Source organism: Lepus europaeus, chromosome 6 (assembly GCF_033115175.1).
Source record: "Lepus europaeus isolate LE1 chromosome 6, mLepTim1.pri, whole genome shotgun sequence".
Taxonomy (NCBI): domain Eukaryota; kingdom Metazoa; phylum Chordata; class Mammalia; order Lagomorpha; family Leporidae; genus Lepus; species Lepus europaeus.
In genome coordinates, this window is record NC_084832.1 from 87,354,225 (window position 1) to 87,369,292 (window position 15,068).

General features: G+C 45.8%; 1 protein-coding gene across 1 annotated transcript in view; it reads right to left on the reverse strand.

The window, feature by feature from the left end:
* The window catches only part of CRYL1 (crystallin lambda 1), a 117,243-nt gene that overhangs the window by 38,298 nt on the left and 63,877 nt on the right, over window positions 1-15,068 (reverse strand). Inside the window, exon 4 of the mRNA XM_062195405.1 lies at window positions 2,957-3,118. Within this exon, the coding sequence (XP_062051389.1) occupies window positions 2,957-3,118 (162 nt within the window). The remainder of the gene's footprint in view (window positions 1-2,956; window positions 3,119-15,068) is intronic.

Here is a 15,068-nt window from a genome sequence, read left to right on the forward strand (position 1 = left end):
CGTGCAACACCTGCAGGCCTCCACGCCCTGCCCTTTTCCTCCACCTCCCCACGCTCAACCGCTCCTGCTCCAAAAGAGGAATCCAGTGCCCACAATCCCAGGCCTCGTCCTGTGCAGCCACTGCTGCCCTCTGGGCCCTGCCTTCCCTAGAGAAAGGCCCCCTTGTCGCCCTCCCAAAGCAGCACTTCCAGTGCCTCAGGCTGCTGTTCTGTGTCTGAGCTGATCTCCATTCCTCATGGTGATTCTCTTGATTCTGCACAACCAGAGCTTGGGTTCTGAAATCCAGGACTCACTGAGTACCAACATGGTGCTCAGAAAATTCAGGCTGGAGTCAACGTTGTGGTACAGCAGGTTAGTCCTCCACCTGCAATACCAGCATCCCATATGGGAGCTGGTTCAAGTCCTGGCTACTCTACTTTCATTCTAGCTCTCTGCTAATACACCTGAGAAAGCAGCAGCAGACGGCTCAAGTGCTTGGGTCCTTGCACCCCTGTAGGAGACCCCGAAGAAGCTCCTAGCTCCTGGCTTTGGCCTGGCCCAGTGCTGGCAGCCATCTGGGAAGTAAACCAGTGTTCGCTTTCTCTCTCTCCCCCTCCCTCTTCTCTCTATCTCTGCCTTTCAAATAAATTTTTTTAAAAAAAGATTTTATTTTTATTTTATTTTATTATTTATTTTTATTGCAGAAAGAGAGAGAGATCTTCCATCTGCTGGTTCACTCTCCTAATGGCTGCAATGGCCAGAGCTGGGCTGATCTGAAGCCAGGAGCTTCTCCTGAGTCACCCCATGGGTGGAGGGGCCCAAGCACTTGGGCCGTCTTCTACTACTATCCCAGGCCATAACAGAGAGCTGGATCATTTAAGTGCAGCAGCTGGGACTGAAACTGTTACCCATATGGGATGCTGGCATTGTAGGCAGCAGCTTTGCCTGCTATGCTACAGCACCAGCCCCAATAAATCTTTTAAGAAAAAAAGAAAGAAAGCTTCAAGTTTTTGGAGAACCTCAGATTCCAGATCTTCCCATTAGGGGCGCTCAAGCAGAAAACTCCATACAAATATTCCAAACTCGGAAACTCTCCTGGTCCCCAGCATTTTGGATACTCAGCCTGTTGTGTGACTGAGCCTTCCAACTTCCTCCTACTGCTCCTCAAGCTGAGCACCTGTATCCTTCCAGCCATGGCCTCCTCAGGGTCCTCTGCGCTTGTGTCTGTCCGGACCCTCAGGTCTCTGCTGTGCCCTTCCCCAAACACCCTTCCCCTTCATCAGGCCAACCAGATCCTACCCAAGCTGGCCTCACTCCTCTGTGTGGCTTCTCGCCAACCTTGTCCTCTGATGACCCGGCTGTGCCAAGGGTGTGGCCAGCATTATACACATCGTCTTTGGCATGGATAGACCTGTTAGCCTTCTGTTCCTAACAGGCTGTCCAGGTTCCCCTAGGTCAAAGGCTGAGCTCACAGTCAGGGCTCAAATCTCCACTCTTGTTACCCATTCCTCACACTGATACATTAACCTCAAGAAGATTCGCCAAGTTCTTGCGGGCCAATTGGGAACCGGTTGTCCAGGGTGCCTCAGATAGTGATCCCGAGGAATAACCATGCCAAGTTAACTACAACGTTGGGATGGAATGGGGAAACAGGGGAGGAAGGGCTTCAGATCAGACCTCCTGGATCAGGATCTTGGGAGTAGACCTCAAAGTTGGCATTTTAGCAAGACTGACCCCACTCAGAGCTACGCAATAAAGTGACAGCTCCACAACACCATACTCAGTGTATGCATTTCGAATAAAGCACTTTGACTTTGGGAGTAGAATTATGTTAGTAGTCAGCCTCCTTAGCTGCACAGTGAGTGACCAAGGGTGAAAGCCTCAGAGCATGGCTTCTTCTGGCCGTCACACGTTAGGCACACAGACAGAATTCAACAGATTTGGGGACAGAGTCCTTTCTGTAAAACGCTGGTATCACATAACTCTGCAAATGTGCTCTAGCTATTGAGACACCTCGAACAGTTCATGGAGGGGTGGGTACTTCACCTACCAGTTAAGGCTCACATTCCACATCTGAGTTCTTGGGTTTGAGTCCCAGCTCCCGACCCCAGCCTCCTGCCGATGGCAGGCAGCAAATGATGGCTCGAGACCTAGGAGCCCTGCCACCCATGCAGAAGACCCAGATTGCATTCCTGTCTCCCAGCTTCAGCCCCAGCCCAGTCACTGTAGGTATTTGGGGAGTAAATCAGTGGCTGGAATCTCTGTCTCTCTCTCACTCTCCCACTCCCCTCAAATGAATTTTCTTGAAAATTCATGGCAAATAGGAATAGGAGATTTAAACCCAAGCACGTGCCTTTCATCACATGCATTTCTATAAACTTTTTGAGTAAACTTTATACGCAGGGGCTTCCAAACTTTCTTAGCACCAAAACCAAGCTTACCTTTCAACGTCATTTTTCCACAAAATTTTTGAAGTCCCCTCATACAATTTCAGCCAGCAAATGGTGCAGCATGTGAACTGTAGCTCAATAAAGCATTCTGATGGGCCAGAATAGTGGTGTCATGGGTCTAAGCAGCCGTCTGTGACCCTGGCATCCCATATGGGTGCCAGTTTGAGTCCTGGCTGCTCCATTTCTGATCCAGCTTCCTGCTAATGCTCCTGGGAAAGCGATGGAGGATGGCCCAAGTCCTTGGGCCCCTGCACCCACGTGGGAGACCCAGAAGCTCCAGGCTCCTGGCTTCGGCCTGGCTCAGCCCTAGCCCCAGCCCCAGGCCATTGCAGCTCTTTGGGGGGTGAACCAGCAGTTGGAAGAGCTCTCTCACAAGCTCTCTTCCTCTCTCTTTCTGTCTCCCCTTATCTCTCTGTAACTTAGCCTTTCAAATAAATAAATAAACCTCTAAGAACCGGAGAGGCATGTCGAAACATCAGCCAGTGGATTCGCTGCAACTTGCGCAACCGTAGGTGGGAGGCACTCACCGGGTGGGCCACGATGCACTGCTTCACGTGCGCCAGGCCAGTAAACAGCTTGGAAGGCAGGAGGCAGGAGCTGGAGCTGCTCAGCACGACGCGGTCGTCGACGATGCTGTCTAACTGAGCAAAAATCTTCCTCTTCAGGTCGAGGTTTTCTGGAACACATTCCTGAGGGAGACACAATGTATTACCATTCACGGTCACCGCACTCATGCCCCAAGCACTGCAGCACAAGTCCGATTCATTCAAGGGGCTTCATCCCATTTGAAAACATCCCACAAAACTCAAGAAAAAGAAAAGGCTGATTTGGGGCCGGTGTGGTAGGTTAAGCCTCCGCCTGTGGCACTGGCATCCCATAAGCATGACAGTTCATGTCCTGGCTGCTCCACTTTCCGATTCAGCTCCCTGCTAATGGCCTAGGAAAGCAATGGAAGATGGCCCAAGTGCTTGGGCTCCTGAACCCACATGGGAGACCCAGAAGAAGCTCTTGGCTCCTGGCTTCGGATCAGCCCAGCTCCGGCTGTTGTGGCCATTTGGGGGAGTGAACCAGCCTCTCAAATCTCAAAAAAGAAAAAAAAGAAAAAGAAAAAACTGCTGAAAATGCAAAACCTCTTAACAACACTAGACAGTGAGTGATGACTGTATGGGAGTTTGTCATACATTCCAGTTTTGTATGGGTCTGAAAATTCTCATCATAAAAAAGCTTGGCAGCTGAAGATTCTCATAATTATCCAGTTCGCCAACCACACGGGGGTGGATGCCGCCAACAGAACACTTAACAGCCCCTCGGGCAAACGGCTGTGAACACCAACAGCCATCACCAGCACTTATTTTCCCATCTGTTCTGACCATCGAGCAACCAATCTTCAAGGAAAATTTCCATCCTCATGAAATGAACAAACACGTTACATCCGTAATTCCCAAAAGGCCCCTCGAGAATCCACTTCTAATTGGAAGTCCCGTTTTGGAAAAGCCCTGTGCTTCTAAAAGTCTAAAATTACTTTTAATGGGGCTGGGGAGGGGGCAATTGGATTAATTACTACAGATAACAACCCTGAGATTCTAATTACACAGCTGGGGTGGGAGGGAGAGGCATCCTCAAGCCCCAGCCAGCCCGGGTGAGGCAGGCAGGCTCCTGGGAACAGGAGGAGAGAGCTGGGGCCTCCTGCACTTTGCACCTTTGGAGATGAGCCCAGGAGCTCCTCCTACCTGATGTGGGTCCCTGCTCACTTGGGGGCAACAGGTGCTACAGGGGAGGCAGTATGGTCTCCCCACAGTCCCTTTAGGGTAATGACTCCCATCATGTAAGATCACCACCCAAGCTTAATCATGGTTAAAATGCATATTCTCAGGCCCCCACCCCAGACTGACTGAATCAGTCTCTGGGGACAAGGTCCAGGCATCCCCATGTTTAACAGGCATCCCGGTGATTCCTGTTCCAAGTCAAGTCTGGGGGCCACCATTCAGAGGTGTCGATGCTCACGGCTCTCAGTGGGGTGGCGACCAGATACATCCCCCAGCATTCCCCTCTCTGTTCCAGGGTCAGGGCTCCCTCCTCCCCGGCTACTCTGGGGCAGCCAAATACACCCTGATGGGAACAGGAGTAGTATGGTGGTCTTGAGAAAGTTCATGGAAACATTAATTATGAAAGCACTGTACATGGATTTCCATTTTTTGCACCAAAATAAACTTATCTTTTAATTCCATTTTTCTATCAACTTTTAGAAGTCTCCTCATATTAGCAGTACGGTTATCTCACAGTCCCTCACCACCTGGCCAATTTTACTGACATGCTGGATAGATTGACATATAAGGTAGTAAAAATGACCAGAAGTGCGTAAACTAGGAGCGCAATGCTGAAGTACTACTAGAATTGTCAGAAGCATACCTCAAAATTAAAGAAATACCAGAGGTCTTCAAAACATCCAGGGAAAATGCAAATTGAAAAAAAAAAAACAAAAACAAAAAAAACTGCATGTCTTTCAAAACTTTTTGCACCAAAATAAGGGTGCAAATACCCTTTTGATTCCATTTTCAAGAACTTTCAAAAGCCTCATATTTTCAGGTTGAACAAGATCTAACAGTTAATAATAATATACTATATCAAAGGCAACTGTGTAAACAATATGACGTGTGATTTTCACTTCTGTTCCATCTACAAGATTTTTTAAAGTTTCACTCTAAAGTTAGTCAATGTTGTGTTTGTTTATACATTCAAAAAACATAATCAAACCATGTGAAATTTTATGAAGAACAAAAGGTCGTGTAAGCAGCACATCTGAAAGACAGCAGAGAAAATGGAGTCATTTAAGAACTGTTAAAGCCCATTGTGCGCAGGCCCCTTATCAGCAGGGGGGAAAAGGAGCTACAGTAGCTGGCTGGTTGCATTGAGTCCTTCCTGGATCAGTTAAGTCTGCAAGTTGGGTTAAGTTTAAATGGAGCCTTGTAGCAAAGCCAGGGACGAAGAATGGAGCAGATCCTGTTTAAGCTCATGAAAGGCGCCTCCTGAATGGGTTCATTGTGAGCCTGTCATGCAGATTCCCCCCTGAAATTCTATGCTTTTCTTCAGATTGTCTGATTATCAAAGAGGCAAGAAAACTTGAACCAGAGGAAACCCAAACCCGCTACAATTATGTAAGGGTTTTTAATGGCACCTTGGCTCCAAGTTTTGTGGTTGCCGCTGTTTTTAAGAGTAACCCAATTATGTGGGATGCACTGGGCCAGGGTTCCAAGCCTCTGGCCATGTCACACCTGAGTTCATTTCCTTGCCATTCATTTGGATCTCCTGGGCCTGAGAAAGGGAGTCTGACGTTTAACCAGGACTTGTCTTGCTTGCGATGGATGAGGCAACTCAGAGAGGCCAGGGCCATGCTCTGCGCCCTTAAGGGCCGGAAGGAAGAGAGAACACCTAAACTGGCGACATCTGAGGGCTCACTGCACTGGCTCAGTGGGAAGCCCACACATGTATTCTCCACTCTGCTGTCTCTCCCAGGACCCCAAGGAGAAAGTCCCCACACAGGAAGAGTTAGCAAACGTCCCTGCATACTGGAGGGGATCAGATGGGCTCTGCTGGATTCCACTTTGACAGCATCACTCAGAGCAGTGACTTTTGTTGGTTTGAGTTCTGTTGCGTCAGTGGACATGTATGTAATAGTTTCATGTGCAGACACCATGGGTAGGCCCAGATTTGGGCAAAACAAAACAAAAACCTTGGGGAAAGGAATGCTCAACAATGCCCCCCCAATATCACAACTGCCAATAGGACAGGTGTCCCCACTTCCTGCCGGGACACATTCCCAGACACCCCCCCATCGAGGCCTGAAACTATAGTGGGTTCCAAACCCTACAGATACCATGTTTTTCCCTCTGCATACATAATTATAATAAAGCTTTATTTACATATTAGGCATAGTGAGAAACTGACAACAAAAAAAGAACACTCCTAACAATATAGTGTAATAACATTTGTAAGACGAAAATGCTAATGACCCCGATTCAGTCATCATACATTTGTATATGTGTATCAGATTATCATACACCTCACAAATTGGTGCAATTATTGTCGATTACAATGCAAAGCATTTTTAAGTCATTTAAAACTTTTGAATTATTTCTGGAACTTTCCATGTAATATTTTGCAGCCACAGTTTACCGGCAGGTAACTGAAACCACAGAGAGTGAAACCCTGGATAGAGAGGATGACTGTTACCAAAAGCAATGGGTAAAACTTGGGACACCTGCATCCCATTTCCAAGTGCCTGGGTTGCAGTCCTGGCTCCATTTCCAGCTCCAGCTTCCTACTGATGCCCACCCTGGGAGGCAGCAGATCCCTGCTGGAGATCTGTATTGAGTTCCCAGCTCTTGGCTTTGGCCTGGCCCAACACCAGCTGTTGTGAATATATGGGGAGTGAATCAATGGATAAAGATCTGTGTCTGTCTCCGCCTTTGAAACAAAATGAAATTTTTTTTTTTTTTAAAAGAAAAGGAGCTTCCTCTTACTAACTCATACTGGCTAAGACATTCACGGTGCCTAAGAAGTGAAAATAGGTTTCAACACTGTCCCTTTTGCCTTTCTTTCCTCTGTGAAGACAGAAACCTGAATGATGGCGGCATTACAAGTGCAATTTCAATTCTCTCCTCTTTTTAACTAAATCAGCATAAGTTTCAGTGTTTTCATCATCAGTAGAAATTACCCATGTGATTCACTCACCTCACTAGTGCTATTTTCTAACCACCATAGCCACAGTAACAGGGCAATTCCAAAAAAAGGGGGTGCTCTCATTCCTGAAGTTTACTGGGTACTGTGTAGCATACATTCGCCAACACATTTCTACGTTGAAAATGATGTATGTTGAGGTTTTTAAAATCAATCCAGGGGCCGGCGCTGAGGCATAGCAGGTAAAGCATCCCATGTGGGCACTGGTTTGAGTCCTGGCTGCTCCACTTCTGATCCAGCTCTCTGCTATGGCCTGAGAAAGCAGTGGAAGATGGCCCAAGTCCTTGGGCCCCTGCACCCATGTGGGAGACCTGGAGGAAGCTCCTGGCTCCTGGTTTTAGATCAGCCCAGCTCCAGCAGTTGTGGCAATTTGGGGGGTAAATCAGTGGATAGAAGACACCTCTCTCTCTCTCTCTCTGCCTCTCTAACTCTGCCTTTCAATAAATAAATAAATAAATAAATCTTAAGAAAAATCAAGCCAGGCATTTTAATAGGCTGGATTCCTGTGGCTGGAAAATTTACATTTGCTACTGCAAAATATCTGGATGCAATCTTTAATGTGCTTTCCATAAAGAAAGAAAAAAAAAGACAAGACTTCAGTACTAAGGGCATTTTACATGCAAGGAAGTTCTAGTGGCCAGTTCTAAGGGGGATGACTTGGCAAGAAAAGGGAGCTGAGCTAAAATCCTTCCACAATCATAGCAAAGCAAGTTGAAGTTGAAAAAACCAAATACTGTGTCTGTTAGTACTACTTCAATCTCATGCTTCAGTCTGTCTCATTAACACCGCCGGTTTCTCTCTTCTCTGTTCCTCCCAGGAACACAATCCTAAGAATCCACCAGATTCAGAAACTGCATGATCACACTGCTCAAGAGGTGGACACTATAATTACCTAAAAGATGATGAAATCTTTCAGAAGCAACAATACAGTGTCAAGAAAAAAAAAAAAAAGACAAAGGGGCACAGTTTTCAGCATCACGGGCAACAACTGCCCTGTGCCCCAACCAGGGCCTTTTTTTCTTACACATCGAAATAAAGGTTTTTGTATATAGATATATATGTTAAAGTGAGCATATTACAAGTACTAAACCGAGTCCTACAATAATCCAAAACAAACCACTCACAACCAGAGAGCTTTCCAAAGCAAACGTCAGTGCAGGCGGTAGCTAGGAATGTGACTCCCAAGGGGCCCAGGGGCCTCACTTGGAAGGATGATGGATGTTTGCTTTGAAGAGCAGCAGGCGATCACCTGCACCCAGCACAGGCCAAGCCTGCACAGGCAGCAGTGCAATCCCAGCTGCATGTCTCGTCCCATCTTCATACCAACCATTTTCTCCAGTACTGCCCTTTACAAAACAATTCATTTAGAACTGGGTTAAAATGCCACAACATGGAAAAAATAACAAACCTGCATTTATCATATACCTTAGCTGAATTTCTAATATTTCTCACAAGGAAGAAGAGAGATTATTAAATATTTTTTTTCAAACAAAGTGCTGGAAACAGCATAAACACAAAATCTGGGAATCCTTAAAGTACCAAGAATCAATTTTTTAAAAATTTATTTTATCTGAGAGGTATAGAAAGAGTAAGAGAGAGACAGAGTCAGAGACAGAGAGAGAGAGAGATCTCCCACTTGCTGGTTCCCTACCCAAATGCCTGAAATAGCCCGGGCTGCGCCAGGCCAGAGCCAGGACTCAATCCAGGTCTCCCATGTACACGGAAGTGACCCAAGTACTTGAGCTGTCACAAGCTGCCTCCTAATATGTGCACTGACAGAAATCCAGAATCGGGAGTGGAGCCAGGACTCACACCCAGGCATTTTGAAATGGGGTGCAGGGGTCTTAACAGCTACATCAAACAGCTGCCCCAGAATGTTAATTCTTTAAGATTTTATTTATTTATTTGAAAGAGTTACAGAAAGAGGTAGAGACAGAGACAGAGAGAGAGAGAGACCTCTTCCATCAGCTGCTTTACTCCCCATGTGGCTACAACAGCCAACACTGGGCCAGGTTGAAGCCAGGAGCTTCTTCCCAGGTCTCCTACATGGGTGGCAGAGACCCAAACGCTGCTTTTCCCAGCCCCTCAGCAGGGAGCTGGATCGGGAGTGGATCATCTGGGACAGGAACCTGTGCCCATATGGGATGCTGTCATTACAGACTGCGGCTTTACCTGCTAGGCCACAACACCAGCCCCAGAACGTTGATTCTTGAAAGCAAGATACAATTTTGTATAACAGTAAGATTAAATTTCTATTAAAGTGGAAAGAATAGAAGGAAGTACACAAAAAGGCTCTCAAGATAAAAATCTTAGACAGGATTAAAAGTGATTTTTCCTCTATTGTTCAAGTTTATTTTTATACACACACACACACACATTTCAAGGCAGGGCACTATTTCAGGACAGCGTAAAAAATGTATCAAGGATCTGAGAATTTACCTTACTTGTAAGCCGGCCAGTTAGCTCAGCCAAGTGCTGTCACAGAGGCTGAACAGGGCAGGAGAGGCTGAGGTCAGAGACTAAGGGCCAGGGTGTCCTTCACGCTCAAGGGTAGGGAGGGACGACCAGGGAGGGAGAGGATGGCTTCTGGGTTGGTCAAATGAGGAACTCCAAGCTTAGAGAACAGGTCTTTTAGAATTGACTACAAAGCAAACCTACCTGCCCTTTGCCCTATCTCCCATCTTCCATCTATCTATCTAGGGGGCTGTTTGCCCCCTAGATACATCTCAGGACCCCCAGGGCATGCCTGAAACCAGGGAGAATACTGAACCCCACGTATATACACCATGCTTCTTCCCTAAGCATACATACCTACGATGAAGTTTAATTTATAAATTAGGCTAGTAAGAGATTAACAAAATAATAACTTACAGCCGACCTTTGCAACCTCAGCATATGGTTATTTTTTTCTTTCCTTACTGAGAACTTTTACCTTTCTCACGGCAAGGAAGCTCTTCACAGTTTCTCTTGGGCATATATGAGTTGCCAGCACCACTACTCTTGTTTTCTGGGGCCACTATTGAGTAAAATAAGGGTGATCTGAACACAAGCACTGTGAAACCAGGACCACTGATCCAGTAACCGAAACAGTGACTAACGGGAGGGTGGCACATGTCGTGTGGATACACCGCACGGACGGACAGCTCATGCTCTCAGGTGGGACGGAGCAAGGGAGCATGAGATTTTAGCCTGCTACTTGGAAAGGTGTGCAGTTTATAACTGTGAACGGCCTATGTCTACTTCCAGAAGTCTCTAGTCCATATTCTGAGCCGCGAGTAACTGAAACTGTGGAAAGTAGAACTGCAGGTGAGGAGGAGGTGCCGGGGGAACTACCGCCCAAAAACCATTGAGCAGACAGTTCCAGAACAAAGGGGTGGCCAGGGTCTCCGCTCACAGGAGTGCAGAAACACCACAGCCAGTCCTCCATGCCACTGAAAGAGGGTGTCTTTCTGGCCTCTTTTTCCCTAAGAGCACTGAAAAAAGAGATACTGAGTCTTAAAGAGTTTTGACCCAAGGATGAATTTCAGGAGAAACTAAAATTCTGTACCCGTCCCAAAGCTTCCAAAGCATTCCCTCCGCACTAAAGATTTTGAAAGGTTTCTCCAGCACTCACCAGCCCCAACTTAAAGACGCTCGTCAATGCATAGCTCATCTCGGCAGAACAGCTAAGGAGAGCACACACCCTACCAGGAGGCACAGAACTAGTCAGAGCCCAGGTAGACAAAATTGAAAATCTTTCTAGACTGAGTCGAGGGAAAAAGTTCTGAAGTCATGAGTCACGGCCTTAAATTTAAAAGGAATAAATCCTATTTTAAGAATCGAGACTTCAGGTGTCAGCAACTTTCATCACCCTACCGGTCAACAGCTGACTCGCTGGTCTGGCGGGTTCCAGTCTTTCTGCTCAATGGTAGATCCAATTTCCCCAGCAAAAAGCACCTGCTCTTCTTCCAGAAAAATGCAAGGACAGGCAGAACACCACTCAGCAGGGGCCTCTTCCCCATTTTACCCAGCTACCTATGTCATTCAAACCAGTCCACCTGAGGGTTTTCTTTATCTACTAAAAACCATTTCTAGTTTTGCGGGTTTTTTGTTTTCTTTTTTAAAGTGAATAGTAGCCATTCGTATAGACTACTTCTGCGTGTAGCTTCAGAGTTGTTTCATGTATCGTTGTCTGTGTTTCACCACGGCTCTACCTTGGACACTATTATTAGCTAAAGATCCCTAGGAAGCCAGCCACTAATAACATCCGCACATCTGCCCACTGTTTGTCCAGCCGCAGTCAGGAAAATTCCTTGATACACCCATGACCCACCAGCTAAATATGCAGGGTCTTCAAAAAGTTCACAGAAAATGTTCATTGTTAAAATACTGTGCATAGAATTTCAAATCTGTTGAGCCAAAATTAATGTATCTTTTAATTCCATTTTCTATCAGCTTCTAGAAGTACCCTCATACAGGCCACTAAATAAGAGAGGAGTCCTTCCACTGTGGCAAAGGAAGCTCATTTGAAATGTTTCCAGCCATCATTTTTTGTTAAAAGTCTATATATAAGCTGGATAGATTTAACCAGCTGAAATGTTCTGTTTCATGCTATGGCAGCCTTGGGTGTTGAGCATAGACAGGAGTAATTCTGGCTCAGGACAGCTGTGTGCCAATCCCACCAGCACAGGCCAAGGCCTGTTGACTTCTTGTTCCATTGAGGGCTGCTAACACATGCAAATTTCTCAAAGCTCAAATGATGCAGGAAAATATCTAAGGGAAGCCATCAGGAATGGCTGGGGTTCTCTGTGAAAGGAAGGGTCAACCCAACCTCTGACTCAGTCAAGACGTGATACAAATTCATTTAACTTCACTGAAGTGACTGGAGACAATAGCACAGAAACTCCCATTCTGAAAACCCATTGTAGAGAGGAGGGGACTGAAATAAGAATCCTTATGCTTGGGCAAGGGGCAAGAAGAGAAGCTGCTTGCCCAAGACTGGGGCTAAATCAGAACTCTCCCAGGCTGACCAGTATTAAATAGCAAGAAACCAAAGACTCCTCTGGGAGCCGAACAGAAGGAGCACATGGAAAGAGATCCTCTCTGAAGGAGGAGCAGAGGGAAAACCGAAAGCTGGGGATGGAGCAGTTATTGAAGGGACCAGAAAACACACACACACACACACACACAATGCTCGCCTTAAACACAAAGCCAAACCACTACTAGGGGAATGTAAAGCCTTTTAGTGCACCAAGGGTAACCATAACAACGACAAACTTTAAACCACACCCGAGTCCTTGTGAGATTAACTCAAAGTCTACCAATTTCACACTGAAAGTGTGCTAATTTCCAGACATAAAAACCACTTGCCACAGTATTTGCTGCCCTAATGAAGACAGCTATCAACAGCAAAAATTTGTGAGGTACACAAAAGCAAGAACACACCACAAACCCAAGAGACAAACTGATGACCAGAACTAGACTTAGACACGATTCAGATACTGGAACAATCGGACAGTAAATGTAAATTAATGATTCCTATGTTAAAGACACTAATGAAAACTGTGGACAACATGCAAAATAAATTTCAGCAGAGAAATAAAAAGTGTAAGAAAATATCAAAGAAAATCAAAGTAGCATAGTTAAGAATATCTGACTCGCTCATCAGCACTCAATATAGCTGAGGAAACAATCAGTGGACTTAAAGACGAGGATAGCAGCTGCCATCTGCAGTGCCGGCATCCCATATGGGTGCCAGTTTGAGTCCTGGCTTCTCCATTTCAAATTCAGCTCTCTGCTATGGCCTGGGGATGCAGTACAAGATGGCCTAAGTCCTTGAGTCCCTACACCCACATGGGAGACCTGGAGGAAGCTCCTGGCTCCTGGTTTTGTATCAGCCCAACCTCAGCCATTGTGGCCATTTGGGGAGTGAACCAGAAGATGGACAACTTCTCTCTGCCTCTGCCTCTCTAACTCTGCCTTTCAAATAAATAAATAAATCTTAAAAAAGAAAAAAAGATGGGGATAGTCTATGAAAATCATCCAAGACAAAAGCAAGGAGCAAAAAAAAAAAATCTGAGAAGAACTAATAGAGCATCTAAGAATAACAGTGAAAATGTTAAACAATATGTACACTCAGGATCCCAGAAACAGAAGAGACAGAAACTGGAGCAGAAGAAACACTTCTAAAAATAATGAGCAAGAGGGACTGGCACTGTGGTGTAGTAGGCTAAGCCTCCGTCTGTAGCACCCGCATCCCATATGGACACCATATTGTGTCCTGGCTGTGCCTCTTCTGATCCCACTCTCTGCTATGGCCTGGGAAAGCAGCGGAAGGTGGCTCAAGTCCTTGGGCCCCTGCACCCACATGGGAGACTTGGAAGAAGCTCCTGGCTCCTGGCTCTGGATCATCCCAGCTCCAGCCATTTGGGGAGTGAACCAGCAGATAGAAGACCTTTCTCTCCGTCTCTCCTTCTCTGTAACTCTACCTCTCAAATAAATATTTTTTTAAAAAAATAATGTATAAGAATATTCCAAAACCAATGAAAGTCGCCAGAGAACACAAAGCAGACTGAACACCCTTCCCCTCCCAAATGCTCCCCCGCATATAGGTGGGTTATATCCAACTTGTGGACAAGAGAAGACTAAGAAATACTGAAGGCAGAAGGAAAAGTCACGTTTTATGCACAAAGGCACAGCTAAGAATTACAACAGACTGTTCATAGAGATGATGCAACACAGTGGAGTGAGGTCTTTACATGCTGAAACAACCTGTCAACCTAGACATCTACAACCAGTTAAAAAAAAAAATCTTTAAAAAATGAAATGGAAGGGGCAGGGGCACGGTATAGCAGATAAGGTGTCTGTGTCGCTTATCAGAGTGCCTGGCTTTGAGTCTTGGCTCTGCTGCCACTCCAGTTTCCTGATAACACACACCTGGGAGGCAGTAAGTCACAGCCAGGACTTGGGTCCCTGACATCTACATGGGAGACGTGAGTTGAGTTCTGGGCTCCTGGCTTTGGCCTGGTCCAGTCGTGGCTGTTGCATGCATCTGGGAAGTGAACCTGAATATGGAAGATCTCTGTCTTGTCTCTCTGCCTTTCAAATAAAATTAAAAAATAGGGCCGGTGCCACGGCTCAATAGGCTAATCCTCCACCTGCGGCGCCGGCACACCGGGTTCTAGGCCCGGTCGGGGCACCAGATTCTGTCCCGATCGCTCCTTTTCCTGTCCAACTCTCTGCTGTGGCCCAGGAGTGCAGTGGAGGATGGCCCAAGTCCTTGGGCCCTGCACTCGCATGGGAGACCAGGAGAAGCACCTGGCTCCTGGCTTATGATTGGCATGGTGCACCGGCCGCAGCGGCCATTGTGGGGTGAACCAACGGAAAAGGAAGACCTGTCCGCTCTGCCTGTCAAAAAAAAAAAAAAAAAAAAGAATTAAGAAAAATATAAGAAAAAACAATGTAAAGAATTTGCTCAACAGATATAATTAATCTATAAAAAATTTAAAGGAAAGTCTGTAGGCAGAAGGATAAAAAGATACTAGAAAGGAAACTGAACCTGCCCAAAGAAATGAGCAATACTGGAAATGGGATAATTAAAGGTAAGATAAATGTTTCCTCTTTTAGATGCTCTAAAATAAATATTCAAAGCAAAACCAGTAACAATGCTCATAAATGCACATGCAAAAGTAAATACAGGACAACAATGGTACAAAAAGTGAAGCAATATAATAATAGTCTGATTAGCTAAAGATGCATACTTTAAAACCTCTGGCCACTATTAAACTTTCTAAAATAAGTATAAATGATGAATCAACAGTGGAGATAAAACAATTATAAAAATGTTCAATTAACACAAAAGTAGGAAAAAGAAATACCAGATTATAAGTAGCAAAAAGCTAACAAGATGTCGTATTTTAAGCC